The 24,040-nt window shown below is 46.3% G+C and overlaps 2 protein-coding genes across 4 annotated transcripts in view; both read left to right on the top strand.

The window, feature by feature from the left end:
• Positions 1-413: 413 nt before the first annotated feature.
• On the top strand, positions 414-16,452 carry tirap (toll-interleukin 1 receptor (TIR) domain containing adaptor protein). Of its 3 annotated transcripts, XM_080182242.1 has the most exons (6): positions 414-868; positions 2,723-2,939; positions 4,858-5,080; positions 7,911-8,083; positions 10,533-11,159; positions 15,141-16,452. In XM_080182242.1, exons 4-6 carry the CDS (start codon positions 8,077-8,079, stop codon positions 15,242-15,244), a joined length of 738 nt encoding a protein of 245 aa, XP_080038368.1. In that variant the 5' UTR covers positions 414-868; positions 2,723-2,939; positions 4,858-5,080; positions 7,911-8,076; the 3' UTR covers positions 15,245-16,452. The 3 variants fall into 3 exon arrangements, with proteins under 3 accessions (XP_080038368.1, XP_080038366.1, XP_080038367.1); XM_080182240.1 differs by lacking the exon at positions 414-868 and having other exon boundaries at positions 2,686-2,939; XM_080182241.1 differs by lacking the exons at positions 414-868; positions 4,858-5,080 and having other exon boundaries at positions 2,686-2,939.
• Positions 16,453-23,373: 6,921 nt separating this feature from the next.
• The window catches only part of dcps (decapping enzyme, scavenger), a 63,344-nt gene continuing 62,677 nt past the window's right edge, over positions 23,374-24,040 (top strand). The window contains exon 1 of the mRNA XM_080182243.1: positions 23,374-23,574. Within this exon, the coding sequence (XP_080038369.1) occupies positions 23,380-23,574 (195 nt within the window). The 5' untranslated portion in view covers positions 23,374-23,379. The remainder of the gene's footprint in view (positions 23,575-24,040) is intronic.

The following is a 24,040-nucleotide window of genomic DNA, read 5'->3' as shown; positions in this document are numbered from 1 at the left end:
ACCCTAGCTTTGATTGTAACACTACATTCTGCACTATCTCCTTTCCTTCACTTTGAACTGTATACATTGTATAGTGCGCAAAAAACAATACTTATATACCAATACATGTGACAATAATAAATCAAAATAAATTAATTGGCTACAAAGCATATTTGACAATGTTTTGGGAGTGTTTTATGCGTTGGAAATATTTTCACTCCATCTTTCGTTACAAAGCCAATGGTTAGAATGGAACGAGCAAAGCCAATCCTTGATGGCTTCAAAAACCGAATTCAAAATCTCCACTGAATCCAATTCATGGTGTCCATAAGAGAGAGATACAAAATCCAATCTGACAATTATCTTAAGTATCTTGGACTTGATCTGAGGCTTGATCTTTAAGGGTAAGAGAGAAGTTTGCAGAGTCTCTTGGAGAAAACCAGGTATTGTTCTGCTCTTGTTTATATGGAAGAAGGGTTTTCTTTTACATCCAGTGCTTCTCCCTAGAATGCAGTCGATCAAGGATTTTTGCTGTCACGTTAATCACGAGCCGTGGTTTAGAGGGCTTGGAGAGAAATGAGCAATTTGCAGACGAAAAGGGAAAGAGATAGAAATGGAAAGCGCTGTTAACGTCACCTCCGCACTGAATTGCAAAACTTCCGTCCTACCTGGAGCGGAGTTGGGGAAAGTTTCCACCCTGTGTCCGATTCAGAGCTTTGAGACGAGGGAGTTGGGTCTGAGAGCCATGGTCAGTCTCTGTCTCCAGGATCCGGGCTCTCTGCACTGACCTGGAGCCCATCTCCCGTGGATTAACTTTGGTTCGGTTTGAATCAGTCATCTTTATTTGCGTGTTGTACATCGCGGATGAACATTGAGCTGTAATTTCAAGGTATTTATACCCTACGACGCAGGTTCTAATTGCTGTAGCTTGTGTCTAAACCGAATCGGAGCAGATATCTTGTTTTAAAGATGGGAGAAGGGTGTTAGGGTCCCTATTCTTGATTCAGACAGCAGAGTGGAATAATAGGGAGGGGGAAGTTTCTATTCATTAGTGTCGCAAGCAGGCTGACATTAAGACTGCAATGAAGTTACTGTGAAATTCCTGTAGTCGGCACACTCCAGCACCTGTTCGGGTACACTGAGGGAGAATTTAGCACGGCCGATATACCTAACCAGCATGTCTTTCGGACTGTGGGAGGAAACTGGAGTACCTAAAGGAAACCCATGCGGGGGGAGGGTGCAGACTCTGCACGTAGTGACCCAAGCTGGGAATCGAACCCGGGTTTCTGGCGGTGAGGCAGCAGTGCTAACCACTGTGCCAAGGGAGGGGCAGGTGTCCCTCACCCACTAGACAGATGGTTAAAACCATTGCTGTGAACAACACTTATTTGTGATTTGATTTATTATTGTCACATGTATTAATATACAATGAAAAGTATTGTTTCTTGCATGCTCTACAGACAAAGCGTGCTGTTCATAGAGAAGGGAAGGAGAGAGTGCAGAATGTAGTATTACAGTCGTAGCTAGGGTATAGAGAAAGATCAGCTTAGTGCAAAGTAGGTCCATTCAAAAATCAGATGGTAGTAGGAAAGGAGCTGTTCTTGAGTTGGTTGGTACGTGACCTCTATCTTTTTCCCCAATGGAAGAAGGTGGAAGAGAGTATGTCTGGGGTACGTGGGGTCCTCGATTATGCTGGCTGCTTTTCCGAGGCAGCAGGAAGTGTAGACAGTGTCAGTGGGTGGGAGGCTGGTTTGTGTGATGGATTGGGCTACATTCGCAACCTTTTCTACGTTTTTAAGAGTCTTGGGCAGAGCAGGAGCCATACCAAGCTGTCTTACAATCAGAAAGAATGCTTTCTGTGGTGCATCAGTAAAAGTTGGTGAGAGTCGTAGCAGACATCTCAAATTTCCTTAATCTTCTGAGAAATTAGAGGCATTGATGGGCTTTCTTAACTATAATTGTGACTGGATGGCACAACTCAGTAGCAAGGATTCCAGCACAGACTGCTGTTCTGTGAAAATCCACTACATGTTGCCTGGAACAGGTCACACCTGACACCAGGTTGGGCACTTTCTACCCCACAACTGGAAACAACTTGATTAATGTATTTTACGGAAGGAAATCGGCCATCCTTACCTGGTCTGGCCTACGCGTGACTCTGGATCCACAGCAATGTGGTTGACTCTCAACTGCCCTCCCAACTCGGGATGGGCAATAAATGCTGCCCAGTAGTGACGCCCGTGTCCCACAAAAGAATTTAAAAATGCATCCAAGGGAGCCACTGACCGAAGGTTATTGCCGAGGCATGTTGGGACAGAGGGGACTGTATTCTATCTAACCCCATGTTGCACCTACCCAGTGGGATGGTTAAGAGGGAGCTTCTCCAAGAGGGATGTTGCAGTAATCAATTAGTAATGCTGAAGCCTCAGTGCTGGCACTTCAGCTGCAACTTTCTGCCTGTAAAGTATCACTAAACTGCTCCCACTAAACTACAGCACTCTTCCTTGTTAACATGATGAAATTTCCTTTTCCATTTGTTTGCTACGGGTTCACTGGAAGCTACAATGGAAACACGGCACTTCAAATTTGGCTTTTGACTATTTCCTTCTAAATCTATTCTTTTTTTGCATTTTGTTTTATAAATGATTTTATTTGTGCTAAATCTCTAATGAAAATCTAACCTTTTCCATTTTATCGCAAATTTTATCGCACTCTCTTCCGCCTTCTTTCGTTGGGGAAAAAGATACTGAGGTCACTTACCAACCAACTCAAGAACAGCTCCTTTCCTGCTACCATCTGGTTTTTGAATGGACCTACCTTGCAAGCTACATATTAACAGCAGGTGGCTTCAGCAGCAGGTACAGGTTGTGACGCATTGAAATAACTGCAATTTCTGCACACCACAAGAAATGGTTGCCGACAAGAAACCATTTCTGTCTACCGCTGTCCACTAGTTGCAGGTAGGTTCATTGATGCTTCTTTGATTTGATTTATTGTCACATGTATTGGTATACCGTGAAAAGTGTTGTTTCATGCGCGCTATACAGACAAATAACGTACATGGAAAGGGAAAGGAGATAGTGCAGAATATATGTTACAGTCATAATTAGGGTGTAGAGAAAGGTCAATTTAATGCAAGGTAGTTCCATTCAAAGGTCTGATGGCAGCATGGAAGAAGCTGCTTTTGAGTCAGTTGGTATGTGATCTCAGACTTCTGTATCTTTTTCCTGTCAGAAGAAGGTGGAAGAGAGAATGTTCGGGGTGCGTAGGGTCCTTGATTATACTGGCTGCTTTTCCAATGGGAAGGGTAGACAGTGTCAATGGATGGGAGGCTGGTTTGAGTAATGGATTGGGCTACATTCATGACCTTTTGTAGTTCCTTGCAGTTTTGGGCAGAGCGGGAGCCATGCCAAACAGATACAACCAGAAAGAATGCTTTCTATGGTGCATCTGTAAAAAAATTGGTGACAGTCGTAGCGGACATGCCAAATTTCCTTAGTCTTCTGAGAAAGTAGAGGTGCTGATGGGCTTTAACTATAGCGTCAGCATGGAGGGACCAGGATAGGTTGTTGGTGATCTGGACACCTGAAAACCAGAAGCACTTGACCATTTCTACTTCATCTCCATCGATGTAGACAGGAGTATGTCCTTATTACCCTTGGTTATTAAATAGGAAAGAATAAACTTGTGTTTGTGTAGAGCCTTTCACATCCTGGGATGTGTGAAATTATTCCACAGCTAATGAACTCTGTTTTGTAAGATAGGTAAGTTAGGCAAAGCCCTTTGGGTTGTCAGAAAGCAATGGACGGTTTATTTGATTTTTGGCTTTGGATGTTGAAGAGCACCCCTTGCTTAGTAAACTGAAACCCACAGACTTATGAAACTGACAGGCAGGAAAGGGCAGTTGATCCGTCAAGCCTTGTGACTAAACGTTTCCATCCTCTATTATGTCATCTTTTGAGAGAGGCAAAAAGATCAGACAAAAAAAACTTGGAACCACATGGACGGCACGGTGGCACAGTGGTTCGCACTGCTGCATCACAGCGCCAGGGACCCAGGGTCAATTCTGGCCTCAGTTAACTGTCTGTATGGAGTTTGCACGCACTCCCCATGTCTGCGTGGGCTTCCTCCGGGTGTTCCAGTTTCCTCTCACACTCCTAAGATGTGTGGGTTAGGTTGCTAAAATGCCCCTTAATATCAGGGAGATTAGCGGGGTAAATACGTGTGCATATGGGGAAAGGGCATTGGTGGGATTGTTGTCAGTGTAGGCTTGATGGGCTGAATGGTCTCTTTCTGCACTGTAGGGTTTCCATGGTTTCACAGGAGCAAAAAGTACAAAACAATAAATCCCTTTCTGTCTCCCTCAGGCTGCTGGATCCAATCTATAAGGACAATTACCTTCTTTATGACCTGTTCTCCCAGCATGGTGGCACAGTGGTTAGCATTGCTACCTCTCAGCAGTAGGGATCCGGGTTCAATTCCAGAATGTTCGCCCCGTGTCTGCGTGGGTTTCCTCCTAAGTAGATTGGACGTGGTAAATTGTCCCTAGATGTGTAGACCGTGCAGATTAACGAGGTAAGTACACGTGGTTACAGGAACAGGGCCTGGGTGGGCTGCTGTGTTGGACAGTCTGTGTAGACTCAGTGGTCTCCTGCACTGTAGGGATTCTATGTTCTGTAATTTTGACTCTATTCTCAGTGCACATTTGCAGCTGGTGCCCAGTTACAACTTCCTGATTCTTTTTCTGTTCTTACTGCTGCTAATTGTGAGTCATGAGGAAGGATGTGCTTAGTAATTCGGAGTGCTTTTAACTCCCCGCGCAATAATTCAGTGAGTTTTGCAATGTTCAGGGCCTCGTGGAGTTTCTTTTCTCACCAGGCCAGGCAGGGAGTTGTGACATTCAAGCAGAGGTGAGAGACTCTCCATTCCGGAGCCTGTCACCAGACTGCTAATCTCACCGAATCCTGAAGTCCGTTCTGTGGCTGTGTGAAATGCTCTCAGGAATCATCGGTGGACTGAGTTGAGCTGAAAACCCGAAGTCAAGCCCCCCCTGCAATGAAAGGCAAAGCCAATGTTGAAAGAGCAGGGATAAGAACACCAGGTAAATGTTTTGATAAAGTTTTGGATTAAAACCAGTGAGGTGGGGTGAGGAGTTCCATATGTTTTTGAAGCCCTGAGAGAAAGGGACAAGAGCAAGAGGCTGCGTGGTCTTGAATTCACCTTAATCTTCAGGCACTCCTTAGTGTAGAGCTTCTGTGTCTTTCAAACATGGGGTTAGACCTGAGCAGTGGTACACTAATGACTTCCGAGGGCTGGCTGCAGACAGTGTGTTGGTTGTGGCTTTAGACCACGTACGCCAAGCTTGATCCTTTTTTTTGCTACCCCTCCTGGGGTGTAGCAGGAAATGCGCAGGACAGGACAATCAGAGGGTGAGTTGTCCGAATGCAGCACCTAGGTTTTAGAGCCTAGCAGCAGTAGCTTGGCTGCCCAGTACGTCCTCTGTATGTGACGTAGCGGAAAGCCGCAGTAGTTTTATAGTTCGCTGGGGCTGTCCTCAACGGGCATGTTGTAATCTGGAGCTAACTCAGCACAGTTCAGAAACAGATGCTTTCCTTCTGGTCAGTTTGCTCAGTTACCAGCTTTATTAACTAAAAGTGACTGTATAAAACAGTGACTCACAATGAGCTTTTATGTAGGGTTGCAGATTTTTGCCCTTAACATCTGGTTTCAAGACAACTCCAATACAGTCCTGACTAACCTCTTCCAAACCGTGGACTATTCGGGACAATTCCCTTCCAACTGTGTCATGGGCCGTAGGGAAACATCTTGCCTGCAACTATCAGGCCTGGCTTTGAAGTCACTTTGGAATGATAGAGCTTTACAGCACAGAAGGAGGCCCTTCAGCCCATCATGACTGCACTAGCCAGCTGTCTATTCTAATCTCACTTTGGCCCAAAGCCTTGTACACTCTGGTCTTTCAGTGCTCAACTAAATGCTTCTTAAATGTTGTGAGGGTTCCCACCCCAACCACCCTTTTAAGTAGAGAGTTCCAAATTCCTGCTGCCCTCTGTGCGAAAAGGCTTTTCCTCAAATCCCCTTAAATATCCTGCTGTTCACCTTAAAACCTCCACCCTCTGGTTATTGACCCCCCCGATAAGGGAAAAGTTTCTTCCTGTGTACACTATTTACGTCCTTCATAATTTTGTCCACCTCAATCAGGTCCCCCCTCAGCTTCTCCTGCTGTGAAGAAAACAACCTTGGTTTAGCCAACCTCTCGTCATAACTGAAACACTGCAGCCCAGGCAGTAACATTACCTGGACAATAACATTAGTAAAAGCAAGAACGGACAGTTGGGTCCTTGTTTCACAGTTACCCATAGATACTCACTTTTTTTGTGTGACTGTGCCCCTATAGGAGTCGAAATACTGGGAGGAGGGCGACAATCCCCAGGACAGGGACAATATTAGACACAGAGTAAAGCTCCCTCTCTGTCCAAGATTGCAAGAGACTATAAAGGGTCATGGATGAAGCCCAGTCCATCACACAAACAAGCCCCCCATCCATTTGACTCTGTCCACTCCTCCCGCTGCCTCGGAAAATCAGCCAGCATAATCAAGGACCTCACGCACCCCAGATGTACTCTCTTCCATGAGGAAAAAGACACAAAACTCTGATGTCGCGTGGTTCGCACTGCTATCTCACCGCGTCAGGGAGCTGGGCTCAATTCCTGGCTTAAGTCACTGTCTGTGTGGAGTTTGCACATTCTGCCCATGCCTCCAGGGTTTCCTCCAGGTGCTCTGTTTTTTTTTCCCACAGTCCAAAAATGTGCGGGTTGGGTGGATTGGCCATGCCAAAATTGAACTTTAGTGTGAGGGGGACTAGTTAGAGTAAATGCATGGGGTTATGGGATAGGGCCTGGGTGGGATTATGGTTGGTACAGACTCGATGGGCTGAATGGCTTCCTTCTGCACTGTAGGATTCTATGATCTAACTGACTCAAGAACAGCTTCTTACCTGCTGCCATCAGACTTCTGAATGGATCTACCTCGTATTAGGTTGATCTTTCTCTATGCCCTAGCTATGACTGTGAAGTAGGGAAAGGGTTGATGCATTTTGTACCCAGAATATATCACAAACATAACTCTTGATCATGGCTGATCTTCTCAGGCTTATATTGCTCCTGGCGTTAATGTAAATTACTTGTTCATGTCTTTCATACTTTAACTCTCATAAAGCCAGATGGTCAGATGTGAGTGTTATTTTGCAGACATTGCAAGCCTTGCCTCTTTCTATTAATTGAACATTGTCAAACAGCTGCTGTTGGGAAGCCATAATCACACAAATAACTTAAAGGACAGGGATGCTGAAGCAGTCGCAGGCGTGGTAATTGAAGAAGGAAGATCAGAGACCCTGCTCGGAATTGGAAGTTTTATGTCATACTTGTTACCAAGACACATGATGTATAAACCTGCTTGTGTTTGTGTTCTATGAGAAATCTGGCAGTCCATTCTTAGGAACCAGTTCTCCCAAAGCTCTGGAATAAAAACCAGAGCTTTAAGATAAAAACCACTGTATTTTGACTCACTAACAGTCTCAGATGGTATTTTACCTACAACAACTGTAACGCTACATTCTGCAATCTTTCCTTTCCTTCTCCATGTAGGGGTTGCTTTGTATAGCGCACAAGAAACAATACTTTTCATTTATACCAATATATGTGACGATAATAAATCAAAACATTGTTCTATCACATCTGTGAAGATGTTTTGACTCCCACATTAGCGCTCCTGGGCATCTTGAGTGATTTGATGTTGTGTTAAAGGCAATTTTGCACTTGTCCAATGGGAACAACGTTGAAAGCAGGAGGACTGACGCGGAGTTATCAATTAGTAACATTTTTGTTAAAAATGCTGTGGTTTCATTATTGCAGATGGAGTCTCCGTGCAACAGTGATTGGACAGGACAATGTTCTGCTGCTAACCAAGACTGACACTGTGAAAAAGAACATAAAAGAACTGTTTCCATTGTGCTCGGATTAAACTGGCTGCTATATTCTGACTGTGCAGTATGTGAGTGAAAGCCTTGCTTTCCATCAGATGGCTCGTAAGTGAATTTTGTTAAAGTACACAGAACTGAAACCCAACAGTGTCAGGGGTGAGCCGGGTAATCATTGAGTTTAGCGGGCGCTCAGATTTACATTTGTGTGTGTGGGGCAAGTTAACTGGCTCCATCAGAATGAGGAGAGACAGAAATTAAGAAAGTAACATACTTAAATCAAGAGAGGAAATGCTGGAAAATCTCAGCAGGTCTGGCAGCATCTGTAAGTAGAGAAAAAAAGCTGCTGTTTCGAGTCCAGATGACCCCCCCCCCACCCCTCCCCTTGTCTAAGCTTTGACAAAGGGTCATCTGGACTGGAGACATCAGCTTTTTTTCTCTCCTTACAGATGCTGCCAGACCTGCTGAGATTTTCCAGCATTTTCTCTCTCGGTTTCAGGTTCCAGCTTCTGTAATAATTTGCTTTTATTAGGTAACGTACTTGCATTTGTATCAATGCAAAATGATGCTGGAATCTGAAACATGCTGGAAAATCTCAGCAGGTCTGACAGCATCAAATGCTATCTGACCTGCTGAGATTTTCCAGCACTTTTTCTGTTTCTGATACTTGTGTTTATATTGCAATCTAAGAATGTTCCAGCCACTAAAGTACATTTTTAATTGCAGTCATTGTTATAATATAGAAAACATGGGCACACAGCAAACTCCCACAAACGGCAAAGTGATAACGACCAGATAATTTGTTTTCGTGATGTTAGTTAAACATAGAAAACTACAGCACAAACAGGCCCTTCGGCCCACAAGTTGCGCTGATCATATCCATACCTACCAGGCCTATCCATAACCCTCAATCCCATGTACTCATCCAGAAGTCTCTTAAACAACCCCAACAAGTTCGCCGCCTCCACCACCACCGACGGCAGCCGATTCCACTCACCCACCACCCTCTGAGTGAAAAACTTACCCCTGACATCTCCTCTGTACCTGCTCCCCAGCACCTTAAACCTATAGCGATCATTTCAGCCCTGGGAAATAGCCTCCGAGAATCCACCCGATCTATACCTCTCAACATCTTATACACCGCTTTCAGGTCGTCTCTCCAGGGAGAAGAGACCTAGCTCCCTCAACCTATCCTCATAAGGCATGCCACCCAATCCAGGCAACATCCTTGTAGATCTCCTCTGCAGCGTTTCAATAGCTTCCACATCCTCCTTGTAGTGAGGTGACCAGAACTGTGCACGGTACTCCAAATGAGGCCTGACAAGGGTCTTATAAAGTTGCAGCATTACCTCCCGACTCCTAAACTCAATCCCTCGATTAACGAAGGCTAGTACACCATACGCTTTCTTGACCACATCCTCCACCTGTGAGGCCGATTTAAGAGTCCTATGGACCCGGACCCCAAAGTCCTTCTGATCCTCTACACTGCTGAGACTCCTACCCTTGATGTTATACTTTTAACTAGAACACCAGGGCAGAACTCCCCTGTTCTTCTTGAGAATAGTGCCATGAGATCTTATACACTCATCAAAAAGGGCAGGCAGGCTCTCATCTGGAAGACAGCATCTCAGACAGGTGAGAACTCCCTCACTCATGCACTGGATTTTGTGCTCAAGTCCTTGAGCTGGACTTGAACCTTATGAATTGGGCTTGGGTGTGCTACCACTGGGCTCCCCAGAGATGGTGCATGGTGTTGGGGGGGGTTACGTTACGCAGGAAGAATGGCCTAGCAGGTACTTGGGCTGGTAAACAGACTCGGAAGATCGCAGCATCTAGTGAGTCAGCTTCCAGGGGATGGAGATATTAAAGTTGGTTTTAGTGTGTTTTGTGATGGGAAGGAGCAAATTCAGCAGAGTTCTCCAGCAGTTGTCAGAGTATATATATGTGTACGTATGCAATATGTGAAGTAGATCAGGTTTGACTGTGAGGTTCCAGTGGTTGAACAGCCAGCACCCATTCTCAGTCTAAGCTCTCATTTGACTATCCACCTGAAGAGGCTGGGGGTCCATGGAACTAAGGTTTAGTTTATTTATTAGTGTCACAAGTAGGCTTACATTAACACTACAATGAAGTCATTGTGAAAATCCCCTTGTCGTCACACTCCGGCACCTGTTCGGGTACACTGAGGGAGAATTTAGCACGGCCGATGCACCTAACCAGCAAGTCTTTTGGACTGGGAGGAAACCAGATCACCCAGAAGAAACCCATGCAGATATGGGGAGAACGTGTAGACTCCACACAGACCCGAGCCTGGAATCGAACCTGGGACCCTGGTGCTGTGAGGCAGCAGTGCTAACCACTGTGCCAAGGGAGGGGTGGGTCTCCACTGCCCACTAGATAGATGGTTAATACCACTGCTGTGAGCAACGGTGCTAATCACTGCACCACCCCTCTGTGCCTCATCGAGAGCCAGTATCATGAGGTGGGGGAGGGAGAGATAAAGAAAGTTAACCAATAACTTTACTGTCTCTTTCTTTTTTAAAACACGATCCCACAGGGTTCTTCAAACGGCTGGTAGACTTCAAGAGGAACAGGAACCCTAACGCCTACCCCGGATCGAATCCTTGCAACACCCAGACAAGTGACAAGACAAAAAGCCACTCTAGGGACCCAAGGTCCAGCCGCACCTCCTCACCGTCTGTTACCCCCTCATCGTCTGCCACCCCCTCACCGTCTGTCACCCCCTCATTGACACGGAGGATCAACAGCAGTGCCCGACAGAGTAAAGCGTACGATGTGTGTGTCTGTCACACCGAGGACGATATAACATATGCCCAGGACCTGGTGTCTTTCCTGGAACTGCACCCGCACAGTCTACGCTGTTTCCTGCAGCTCAGGGACTCAACACCAGGGGGTGCTGTCTGCACTGAGCTCTGTCATGCTGTCAGGGAGAGCCATTGCTGGGTGCTGGTTATCACGCCTAGCTTTCTCAAAGACCCCTGGTGCTGCTACCAGATGCAACAAGCGCTGTCAGAGTCTCCCGCGGCCAATGGAAGAGTGATCCCCGTCCGCAAGCAGCTGGAACGGAAAGATTATCCCCCGGAGCTTCGCTTTGTGTTTGGTATCGATGTCTGGCAGGACAAAGAGAACGGATTCCAAAAGATCAAGCGTGCTGTATTGTATTGTAAGTACCACCAGCTGCATATTTGCTGTATACAATTTCTGATGGACATCTTCCGCTGCTGTAATAAAAGCAAAATACTGCGGACGCTGGAATCCAAAACAAAAACAGAAAATGCTGGAAAATCTCAACAGGTCTGACAGCCTCTGTGAAGAGAGAGTAGAGCCAACGTTTCAAGCCTGGATGCCCCTTCATCAGAGCTCTGTCAATAGGTCATCCAGATTCGAAACGTCAGCTCTGTTCTCTCTCCACAGATGCTGCCAGATCTAATGAAGGGTCATGCAGACTCAAAACGTGGTCTATTCTCTCCCCACAGATGCTGTCAGACCTGCTGAGATTTTCCAGCCTTTGCTGTTTTTTACCTTCATCTCCTGTGACGCTTGCTGGTCACAATGTTCCCCACTGGGGAGGGTCTGGGGTGGTTCGGGTGGGATGGAATGGTGCTGGGAGATTGTATCCACTGTCAGAAGGGTGAGTAACCAGAGGAGACAGATGTAAGATAAATGACAAAGAAGTATGAGATTTTTTTCTGTGTTGCAAGCTATGACCCAGACCAAATAGTCTGGGAGCATGGTGGTATTCACTGGAAACCTTTGAAAGAGAATCGTGTGTACACACTTGAAAAGGAAACTTTGCCAGTGCTATGGGAAAAGAGTGGGGGAGTATGGCTTCAATTTGGTTGCCCTTTTAAGGAGCTAGCACTCGCACAACAGGCTGAACGGTCTTCTGTGTTGGCTGCCTTTCCAGCAGGAAGCGTAGACAGAGTCAATGGATGGGAGGCTGATTTGCGTGATGGATTGGGCCACATTCATGACCTTTTGCAGTTTCTTACAGTCTTGGGCAGAGCCGGAGCCCATACCAAGCTGTGATACAACCAGAAAGAATGCTTCCTCTGGAGCATCTGCAAAAGTTGGTGAGAGTTGTAGCTGACATGCCAAATTTCCTTAGTCTCCTGAGAAAGTAGAGACATTGACGGGCTTTCTTAACTATAGTGTTGGCATGGGGGGACCAGGACAGGTTGTTGGTGATCTGGACACTGAGAAACCTGAAGCTCTTGACCATTTCCACTTCTTTGCCATCGATATAGACAGGGGCATGTTCTCCAAGACGCTTCCTGAAGTCGATGACAACCTCCTTTGTTTTGTTAAAATTGAGGGAGAGAGTATTGTCATTGCACCAGTTCACCAGATTCTTTATCTCCTTCCTGTACTCTGTCTCATCATTGTTGAAGATCAGTCCCACTAAGGTGGAGGAGAATGTGGCCACGCAGTCATGGGTGTATAAGGAGTATAGATTCCAGGATACCACATTACTCTCTCCTGCATTCCAGTCAATGTGCAAAACTAACATAACAGTCTGCAGCACAAGGTGAGGTTTGAGAAATAGCCAGCATCAGTATCTGTATAAGAGAGAAGCTTCTGGGAATCACAAGGTACAGCAGTAACTAAGAGGAGATTTCAGCAATTGTGATGGTTTTTGACAAGAAGAATAACAAGGCTTTCCTCTTGTGCCAAGGAGTCATCAATTTAAACTTGCCATCAAGGAGGAAAGAGGTTGGAAGAACATCTGTCTTCACCAAGATCTGGTACCAAGCGGTGTGCTTATTGGGCTGTAGTAGCAGTCCAGAGTTGAGTTAAAATTCCATCTGTCTCACAATGCTAGGGACCCAGGTTCGATTCTTGGCTTGGGTCTCTGTCTGTTTGCACATTCTCCCCGTGTCTGCGTGGGTTTCCTCCCACAGTCCAAAGATGTGTAGGTTAGGTGGACTGACCATGCTGAATTGCCCCTTAGTGTCCCAAGACCTTTAGTTCAGGGAGATTAGCCATGGTAAAGCAGAAAGGGTGGGAAAGAGGGCTTGGGTAAGATGCTCAGTCGGAGTGCGGACTCAATGGGCCGAATGGCCGCCTCCTGCATTGTAGGAATTCTATGAATCATAACAAGTTGGGAATTGAATTCAGGAAATCTGGTTCTAAGGGGAGAATTAGACTTTGAGAATATAAGAACTAGGAGCAGGAGTAGGCCATCTGGTCCCTTGAGCCTGCTCCACCATTCAATAAGATCATGGGTGACCTTTTCGTGGACTCAGCTCCACTTACACCACCACCACCACACACCCACACCCCCCCAACCCTCACCATAACCCTTAATTCCTTGCTCAAAAATGTATCTATCCTTGCCTTAAAAACATTCAATGAGGGAGCCTCAACTGCTTCACTGGGCAGGGAATTCCACAGATTCACAACCCTTTGGGTGAAGAAGTTCCTCCTCAACTCAGTCCTAAATCTGCTCCCCCTTATTTTGAGGCTACACCCCCGGTTTTGGTTTCACTCGCCAGTGGAAATAACCTTCTTTCTTACCTGTTCCCTTCATGATCATATATATTTCAATAAGACCCCCCCCTCATTCTAAATACCAGTGAGTACAGTCCCAGCCTATACCTCTGGTCTCTCCTCATAACCCAACCCTCTCAACTCCGGAATCAACCTAGTGAATCTCCTCTGCACCCTCTCCAGTGCCAGTATATCCTTTCTCATGTAAGATAATGGTGGAAAAGGTATGGTTGAAAGATGAAGACAGTTAGAAGGCTGTGTTGGAAAAGATCAGTCTGGACATCTAACAGTTCACCTGAAAGCTGGCACCGGTTAAAATACCCATAAAAGCTGTGCACTGTCAACGTGTCTGTCAGGAAAGGGAATCTGCCAACCCCACACTGGCCTAGATTTGACTCCAGTCCCATACAACACGATTGACTCCAAATGCTCTTGGGCTAATAGGGATAGGCAATAAAAGCAGCATTGCTCACACCTGGGGGAAAAATTAAAATGATTTTAATTGTGGGGTTTGGAACTTTTCCATTTCAGGGAAATCAGCAGGAGGGTTGGGAGATGCAGAGAAACTCCCTCCCTACGCAGGCTCAGTCCCATCTATGAGAGCCCTTTCACCCCGGCCCTCACTGGCATTTGCACTGCACTGAATTCTAAATTGCTTTTTCATTTTACAAATCTTGCGATGTATCCTTTCCTCCCAATAAGGTGGGGCCTGGGATGGGGGGTACAATGGTTAGACTGCTGCCTCACAGCTCCAGGACCTGGGTTTGATTCCCGGCTTGGGTCACTGTCAGTGTGGAGTTTGTACATTCTCCCCATGTCTGCGTGGGTTTCCTTCCACAGTCTGAAAAATATGCTGGATATGTTGATTGGCCGTGCTAAATTGGCCCTTGGTGCCCTGGGATGTGTAGATTAGAGGAATTAGGGGGGTATATGTGTGGGGATAGGGCCTGGGATAAGATTGATGGGCTGAACGCCCTCCTACTGCACTGTGACTGAAAGTATTGCTGCATTCCAGTTCATGCCAACAGCAGCACTTCCAGCCATCCCATGCCCCACCTTATTTCAGTCTTTAAAAGCCTTCACCTTTTAATCATACTTTGCATCAACTCTTCTAATTCTGCTGTCACTTGTCTGAAGCGCCTTGTAATTCTGTTTATTCAAAGGCAAGTTATAACATCAGAGTCGGGGAGCATGGGGACTTTATCTCCAAGCATACAGGAATCATAGAATCTACAGTGCAGAAGGAGGCCCATCGAGCCTGCACCAACAACAATCCTACCCAGGTTCCATCTCCGTGACAGCACATATTTACCTTCCTAGTTCCCCCGACACGAAGGGGCAATTTACATGATCAATCAACTCAATCTGTATAGCTGGATTCCAGTAACATGATGTGCAGGTTAGGCGGATTGACCGTGGTAAATTGTCCCTTAGGTTAGGAAGATTAGCGGAGTAAATATTTGGGGCTATGGGGATAGGACCTGGGTGTTGGAGAGTTGGTGCAGACTCGATGGGCCAGATGATGCACTCCTGCACTGTAGGGATTCTGTGATATGATGCTATGATGCTGACAGCATTTAACCTGCCATAAAGGTCATCCAATCAGCAAGCCCTCGGCAACATATAAACTGACCTATGTGTTTTTTGCCTCCAGATCTCGAGGAGCTCTGTAGGAAGGAACAAGAGCACAGGGAAAGTGTGCAAGGAGACAATGTGGACGAGGCCAGCAAAACACTGGACATGAGTGGGAGTTGCTGAGTAGGTGAAGGACGATACACATTGAGATCACCAGCGAGGATATGGGACATTAAAAATGGATACGTTCTCGACTCTTCTAACACTCAGGAGCAAACTTGAAAACCGTGTGGTTTGCGTCATAATCTGTGTAAATGTCAGTTTCCGTGCTGGTGTATGAGAGTCTTGGTCTGCGTCTGTAGTTTGTGTGGGTGTGTGTTCATAATGTTATGTCCCCTTTTCTCCTTACTTTTCCTGTGACGGGGATCTATTCCCAGTCTAGGGACAGTCGGATGCAAATAGACATAAAATTGACAACAATCAATGTTGTTCTTGACTCCTGAGTTTTGGCACCTGAATACTTTTGAGCTCGATTGGAGTCCAGGCTGTTGATGCTGGTGCTTCTTGGGAGCTAGGAGTGGCTGGTGGTTTCTGATGGCCAACGCGGTGTTTCCTTTTCAATTTTTTTGGATGGGAAGTAAATGATTGAGTCTCCCACTCTTACCCTCAACCTTGGAAGGGTGCCCCTTCCCCCTCCCATCCCCCATTACATGAAGGTAAACTTTCCTACTTTGATGCCTGAGCAATTAAATACTAACATTGGCCAGTAATATCATGACAGAAAGGGGATAATTGAGATAGTCCCCCTTCAACCATACCTGGAATTGAGTAGGACTGATTTCCCACACACTATTTGCATGATGTGTCTCTCCTCCATTGAAATGATCCAGCTTTTATTGGGAGGCTGTGCTGTAGTTTGGGTCGTCTGGAACCTGGCAGCAAACAGTACTCAGTCAGCTCATCGATGCCACAACGCTGCCAATATTCACTTTAAATAGTAATTGATAAAACTCAAATTGGGTTGAAAGGGAAGTGTTTGCATTGAGGGTGTGAGGGATTTGAAACCGGATGTGTGGTGCGTGTATCATGCTTGAGTGCCACAGGTGGCTTTGGGCCTAAAGCTCACTGCGGCCTTCCTCAGCTCATGTAGACTCATTGATAGAGGCTGATAAACTGAGATTAGTCACCAAGTCCATTCTTATTGTATCTTGTGTGCAAACCTAGGATGGTCTCGAGATGGTCTTTTTGTTCTCATGATTCCAGTGCTGCTGAGCTATGGTCTTGTACTGGAGTCAATTTTCACTAAAAGCTTCGCTGAAACCCAGAAAGGAAAATGCACAGCAGGCCAGTCAGCGTCTGGTAAAGGAAAAATAAACGAGTTAATGTTTTACCCATGCAATGTTTGCTCTGCCTCCTTGTTCTCCCTCTCTCCACATCCTTTTTTCCCTCCTTGAAATTAGGCTTTATTCTAGTACTTCAGAAGTTAATGTTAGTGAGTAACCCGCTGCAGGACCCAACCTACACTGGATACTAAACATTCAGCGAGGAGGAGGGGGCAGAGTTGGCCAACATTCCTTTCACGACCAGCATCGTTGAAACAAAACAATTGATCACTCGTCTCATTGGGATGCCTCATAGAATCCCTCCAGTGCAGAAGGATACCATTCAGCCTTTTGAGTCTGCATCAACAACAATCCCACCCAGACCCTATCTCTGTGAACCCCATATATTTACCCTGCTAGTCCCACTGACGCTGAGGGGCAATTTAGCATGGCCAATCAACCTAACCCACGCATCTTTGGGCTGTGGGAGAAAACTGGAGCGTCCATAGGAAACCCACGTTGACACGGGGAGAACATTTAGACACCACACAGTCACCCAAATCTGGGTCCCTGGTGCTGTGAGGCACTACTGTGTCACTGTGCTGCCCCAGATATAGGGAACAGGTGGGGAGGTAGATTTGAGACAAGGGAGAGATCGGCCATGATCTGATTGAATGGCAGAACAGGCTCGAAAGGCTGAATTGCCCAATTCTGCTTCTAAATCCGATGTTCCTATTCTTTCATGGGATGTAGGTGTCACTGGCAAGGCACTTGTTGGTTGTTATCAATTACCCTTGGATTGAGTGACTTGTCAGTGCCAGTAATTAGGAATCAATCACATTGCTGTGGGCCTGGAGGTCATATGTCAGCAAGATCAGATAAGCAGTGCTGATTTCTTTCCCTGGGGCAATTTGGCTTGCTCAATCCACCTAACTTGCACATCTTTGGACTGTAAGAGGAAACCACAGGAAACCCATGCAGATTCTGCACAGTCACCCAAGGCCAGAATTGAACCTGGGTCCCTGGCACTGTGAGGTAGCAGTGTTAACCACTGAGCCACCGTGCCACCCTTTTGTTCGCTATTTCCAATTATGCCTCTCCATCTGCCACAGAAATTCTCATCCATGCTTTAGTTCCCTCCAATCTCAATTACTCCAATACCATCCTGACCAGAAGCCTCATCTACCATCTCTGCCCCTAAACTTGCATGATGTGGGTATGCCGGCGTTGGACTGGCGTAAACACAGTAAAAAGTCTGACAACACCAGGTTTTAGTCCAACCTATTTATTTGATAATATACTCATAAGCTTTCGAGGGACACCCTCTTCGTCAGGTGAATGGAGAGTTCTGGCCTCAGACAGAGCATATAAAGCACAGACAGTTTAGAGATTACTGATTAGAATGCGAATCTTTACACCTAACCTACTGTTCAAGACCTGAAGTGGCTGATAATGTGAGTGGAAGGAGCACTGATCACAGTTTAAAGAGATGTGTATTGTCTCCAGACAGTACAGTAAGTGAGGTTTTGCAAACCCAGGCAAGTCACGGGGGTTACAGATAGTGCGACATGAACCCAAGATCCCTGTTGAGACCGTCCTCATGTGTGCGGAACTTGGCTATCAGTCTCTGTTCAGCGACTCTGCGCTGTCGTGTGTCGTGAAGGCCGCCTTGGAGAATGCTTACCCGAAGGTCAGAGGCTGAATGCCCGTGACCACTGAAGTGTTCGCCAACAGGAAGGGAACAGTCTTGCCTGGTGACTGTCGAGCGATGTTCATTCATCCGTTGTCGTAGCGTCTGCATGGTCTCCCCAATGTACCATGCTTCGGGACATCCTTTCTTGCAACGTATCAGGTAGACAATGTTGGCCGAGTTGCAAGAGTATTTACCATGTACCTGGTGGACGGTATTCTCACGTGTGATGATGGTATCCATGTCGATGATCCGGCATGTCTTGCAGAGGTTGCTATGGCAGGGTTGTGTGGTATTGTGGTCACTGTTCTCCTGAAGGCTGGGTAGTTTGCTGCGAACAATGGTCTGTTTGAGGTTGTGTGGTTGTCTGAAAGCAAGAAATGGGGGTGTGGGGATAGCCCTGGCGAGATGTTCGTCTTCATCAATGATATGTTGAAGACTCCGGAAGACTTGCAATCAGCCAAAACTCCACTGTCTCACATCAAGTCCTGTTTGCCCATCACCCCTGTGCTTACTGACCTTCACTGGCTGCCCGTTCAGAATCCTTCCACAATCTCGCTGCCCCTGTCTTTGTAATTTTCTGCCCTTCTTCAATTCTGTCCTGTTACTTACACCTCTTTTACTTTGTCCCACCCATTGGTAGCTGTGCCTTCAGCTGTCTAAGCACTCAATCCCTCCTTATCAGCGGCAGCACAGTGGTTAGCACTGCTGCCCCTCAATGCCAGGGACCCGGCTTCAGTTCCGGCCTTGGGTGACTGTGCAGAGTTTGCACGTTCTTCTTGTGAGCATGTGGGTTTCCTCCGGGTGCTCTGGTTTCCTCCCACAGTCCAAAGGTGTGTAGGTTAGGTGGATTGACCATGGGAGATGTGTGGGGGATACAGTGATGGCAGGGGCAGAGGGTTTAGGTAAGATATGTCAGAGAATCAATGTAGACTTGATGGGCCAAATGACCTCTTCTGCACTGTAGGGATTCAATGATCTTCCTTTTAATACAGCCTGTAAACATACTTCTTTGACCAAGCTTTTGGCTGCCTGCCCTGATACCTTATTATTTGGCTCAGTGTCAAATGTGTGTTTGACAATGCTCCTGTGAAACAGTTTTGAGTGTTTTGTATGTAAATACCAACTGCAATTGTTATCAGTTGTCACACTCCAGTTACTGTGTATGAAGGCATTTCCTTTTTTTCAATCAGGCTACGATACTTTATAAGTACAAGTATTTTTGCTTTGTGATTTTACAGTCCTGGATTGCGATATTCTCTGTCACCAGAGGAATAGGAAGTTAGTAAAGCAGAGTTGTCTCACAGTATAAAGGCAAAATACTGTGGGTGCTGGAATCTGAACCAGAAAATGGTGGAAAATCTCAGCAGGTCTGAGAGCATCTATGGAGAAGCACAGAACCAATGTTTGAGTCTGGATGATCCTTAAAGGTCATTTTCTGTTTTTGTGTCACAGTAGCTGATGTTCAGCTGTGTGGTTCATTATAATGTTTGATTTTTGAAGAAAAAAACAATGACACTTCTCTTACTGAACTTTAAAAACAGTAAATATGTAAGTAAGGACCCGAGAACTGTGCTATCTGCAGTTAGGGGAGAGCTTCCACATTGCCCTGTGATGCATTAGATCTGAGACCATTCAGCTCGTTCCTCGACACCACCTCATTCATCACAGTTTTATTTATGACAGTAACGGGTGGAATTCTGTTGGGTTTCATTGCAAAGAGGATGGAGTACAAGAAGGGAAGCTTTGCTACAATGATGCACGGGCTTTGGTAAGACTACACTTGGAGTACCATGCACAGTTTCGATCGCCATATCTAAGGAAGGATATATTTACATTAGAGGTGATACAGAAAATGTTCAGTCCTTTGATTGCTGGCATGATAGGATGGCTTATCTGGAGAGATTGACTAAAGTAGGCCTATAGTCTGAAGTTTAGAAGAATGAGAAAGGATGTCATTGAAACATAAAACATTCTTCGAAGACTTGACAGAGTTGATGCTGCAGGGGCAATTCCCCTGGCTGAAGACCCTAGAAGTAGGGTCACAATCTCCAAATAATGTCAGTGGACCATTTAGGATGGAAAACAGGGCGATGCTTCTTCACCCGAGGATTCTGAATCTTTTTGGATTCTCTACTCCACAGAACTGTGGGGTAGAGAATCCAATTCTGTCATTGAGTATATTCAAGACTGAGATGGATTGTTTTTTTGAACTCTTATGAAGATCAACAGGGAGGTGGAGATAGGTGGCACAATGGTTAGCACTGCTCACAGTGCCAGGGATCTGGGTTCAAATCCGGCCTCGGGTCACTGTCTGCGTGGAGTTTGCACATTCTCCCCGTGTCTGCACGGGTTTCCTCCGGTTGCTCTGGTTTCTTCCCACAGTCCAAAGATGTGCAGGTTAGATAGATTGGCCATGCTAAATTGACTCTAGCGTCAGGGGGATTGGCAGGGGTTAAGTTATAGGGCCCAGGTGGGATTATGGTTGGTGCAGACTAGATGAGCCAAATGGCCGCCTCCTGCACTGAAGGGATTCTAATAGTTGAGGTGGATTTTATTGACTGGGGAAGCAAACCGGAAGAGCCTAATAGGCTATTCTTATGTCCTGACACTGATTTCCAGAAGGTTGTTGTGTTCTGCTAATTGGTGAACCTTCTTTAGTTCCCTCCCACACTCTACAATTGTCTTCTAACCCTTCTATGAAGATTGATTTCTGGAGCAATTCTATTTCAGTTCATCTTGGGTGTTATGAATACCCCTTTGTGGATGGGTGAAGTGCAAAGAAAGTATACCTACCTTGACATCTAGAGAGTATATTGTATGATGATGTAAGTGCCATTACCACTGAAGGAGTGCCCCTCTGCAAGTCAAGCTGCATACATGACCCATCGATCATACAGTTGACAGATGTCAATTTTCTGGAACAGAGGACACTGGAAGAACTCAGCAGGTCTCTCAGCATCTATTCGGAGAGAAACAGTTAACAATTTGAGTCCGTAGACACTCTGTCAGAACTGAAAGGAGGGAGAATGTGTCACAACTGTAGAAACTGCAGCAAAAAGTAAAAGAAATGAATTGAAATCCTGTCAGAAAGAATCTCCATTCAGTTCTGAGAAAGAGCCTATGAACGTGAAACGTTAACTCTGTCTCTCTCTTAGCTGACAAACGCTGGCAGACCTGCTGTGCTTTTCCAGTGCCCTTGATTCATGTTTCAGATTCCAGCATGTGCAATATTTTGCTTTTCTTAAATCTAGAGCTGTCTGATTAAATTTACCTTCTCTCCCTCATAGTGCTTTGTTTCTCCAGCTGTTGATTTGATGACCCTCCCTTCAGCTCTGTGTCTGCTTGCCCTGCTCCATTGCCACTTGTCAAGCAGTGACAATTGTGGACTTACTGTGAAAGAGGAGGGTGCTGGATTTGGAATCTGTCAGTGAAATGCCAGTATTTGGTCCACCCTGCCTCTTTGAAAGAGCTTTCCAATTTGTCTCAGGCCCCTGTGTTCTCGCCCTGCTTTGCATTTTTTTTTCATTTTGACATATATATCCCATTCCCTTTGACAGTTACTACTGACCCTGTTTGCGCCATCCTTTTGTGCAATGATTGCAATAACTTATTGCATTGAAATGTTTTGCCATATTTCCTCTCTCTTTGCCAATTATTTTAAATGTATCCTCTGACCTTCCTGGCAGCTTTTTCTCATTTATTCTTACCAAAACCCGTCATACTTCTGAACATCCATTATACAGTTCTAGTCACTTGATAGTACAGGACTTGAGTTTCACTGGGAGAAAGATGCAAGCTGTCAAACCTTTGTGTCTTCCATTCAGGAAAGACTCAAGAATGCCAATTTTCAAAAGGGGCAACTGTTTACATAAGAACATAAGAAATAGGAGCAGGAGTAGGCCATCTAGCCCTTTGAGCCTGCCCCGCCATTCAATAAGATCATGGCTGATCTGTCGTGGCTCAGCTCCACATTCCCGCCCTCTCCCCATAACCCTTAATCCCCTCTCTTATCAAAAACCCATCAACCCGCGTTTTAAAAATATTTAGCGAGGTAGCCTCCACCACTTCAACGGGCAGAGAATTCCAGAGATTCACCGCCCTTTGAGTGAAGAAGTTCCTCCTCAACTCTGTTCTAAACCGCCCTCCCCCCCTTTATCTTGAGGCTGTGCCCCCTAGTCCTACTGTCCTTTCTGAGCGGGAAGAGTCTCTCCACCTCTATCCTATCCATCCCATTCATCATCTTATACGTCTCAATGAGATCTCCCCTCATTCTTCTAAACTCTAACGAGTACAAGCCTAGTTTATTCAGCCTCTCCTCATAGCTCAACCCCCTCAACTCCGGCATCAGCCTAGAAAACCTCCTCTGCACTCCCAAGGCCAAAATATCCTTGCGTAAGTACGGCGCCCAAAACTGCACACAGTACTCCAGCTGCGGCCTCACCAATGCCCTATACAGCCGCAGCAAGTTTATACTGTATGAGAGAACCAATCAATATCTTTCTTCGAAAACTTTGTTCTCAGATTATTCTGTTTGAGTGCTCACATTATGTCTTATTTCAACAATTCTACAGTCTCTTTACTTTCTGGTAGCTTCCAGAGAAGTGGATGGTCAATCCTAACCACAGTCACAGTGACAGGAATAAAAGCAAGTTAATGCAGATGCTGGAATCTGAAACCAAAAGGGAAAATGCTGGAAAATCTCAGCAAGTCTGGCAGCATCTGTAAGGAGAGAGAAGAGCTGACATTTTGAGTCCAAAGCTTGTCAGGGCTCTTTTCTCTCTTTACAGATGCTGCCATACCTGCTGAGGTTATCCAGCATTTTCTCCTTAGGTGTCAGAGTTGTTTCTGAGTATGTATAAGCCTCTTCAGAAGAAGCACAAAGTTAAAGTGCTCTGAATCTTTCTGCACTTTCAGAAATAGATTTTATGCCTAGTTTATACATTATTTATTTTTAGCTGCTTAGAGCAACCAGATCTGATCAGAATTAACCCAGGTGAAAATACTGCAGATGCTGCATTCTGAAACAGAAAATGCTGGAAAATCTCAGCAGGTCTGATGGCATCTGTGGAGAGAGAAAAGAGCTAATGTTTTAAGTCTGGCTGTGGGGCAATGTGTAAACTTGAGCTCCAGCCACTTGGGGGTAGCATACTGGGCGGATTACAGCGCAGCACCAGGGAGTCATCCTGTCGCCAGCGTTCAAACAAGCTCCACGCTGATTGGGTGCAGGGAGTAAGGGCTTTGCTGATTCGTCACAGCCACCGGCACCCTCGTCTGATTGGCGGAGGCGAAAGCGCGCTTTCAAGATGGCGGAGGTTGCGGAGTGCGCGCCGGGGCCGGAGGAAAAGAAGCGGAGGCTCGCCGATGGCGGAGAGGAGGCCCAGCAGCCGGAGGGAAAGGAGGCGCCGGCCGAACGCAGCGGCTTCAACCTCAAGAGCTTCAGCGTGGAGAAAATACTGAGGGACAGCGCGCGGGAAAAGCTTGTCTTCATTCACGGCAAGGTGCGGGGGGGCGGGGGCCGGAGGAGGGGGCGGGGCCGGAGGAGGGCGGGGCGGGGGCGGGGCCGGAAGAGGGCGGGGGCGGGGCCGGAGAAGGACAGAGGGCCGGGGGCGGGGCCGGAGGAAGGAGGGGGCGGGTCTACGCTAGCACATTGCTTTTAAATGTGGACACTGCCCGATGCTGTTCCTTGGCTGTGTTCTTGTTATAATCTCTGCTATAAAGGACAACACAACATTCACCTTCCTGACAGTGCCCTGCATCTGTACTAACTTTCTGCACTCCCTGCTCCAGCACACAAGCCTCAGTGATCAATAATGATGAAGTGGAGGTGCCGGTGTAGGACTGGGGTAAACACAGTAAGAAGTCTCACAACACCAGGTTAAAGCCCAACAGGTTTATTTGGTAGCACAGCCTTTCGGAGTGTCGCTCCATCTTCAGGTGAGCGAGGAGTTGCGTTCACAAACAGGG

The sequence above is a fragment of the Carcharhinus amblyrhynchos genome, unplaced genomic scaffold (assembly GCF_965287045.1).
Source record: "Carcharhinus amblyrhynchos unplaced genomic scaffold, sCarAmb.v2.hapA scaffold_49, whole genome shotgun sequence".
Lineage (NCBI taxonomy): Eukaryota > Metazoa > Chordata > Chondrichthyes > Carcharhiniformes > Carcharhinidae > Carcharhinus > Carcharhinus amblyrhynchos.
Note: the sequence above shows the minus strand (reverse complement) of the source record. Positions and strands in the feature narration are given on the sequence as shown.

Bases quoted from the DNA above. Each gene is read 5' to 3' on its own strand.
- tirap (XM_080182242.1), top strand. The intron at 11,160-15,140 runs GTAAGTACCACC...TTTTGCCTCCAG, and splicing joins CAAGCGTGCTGTATTGTATT to ATCTCGAGGAGCTCTGTAGG.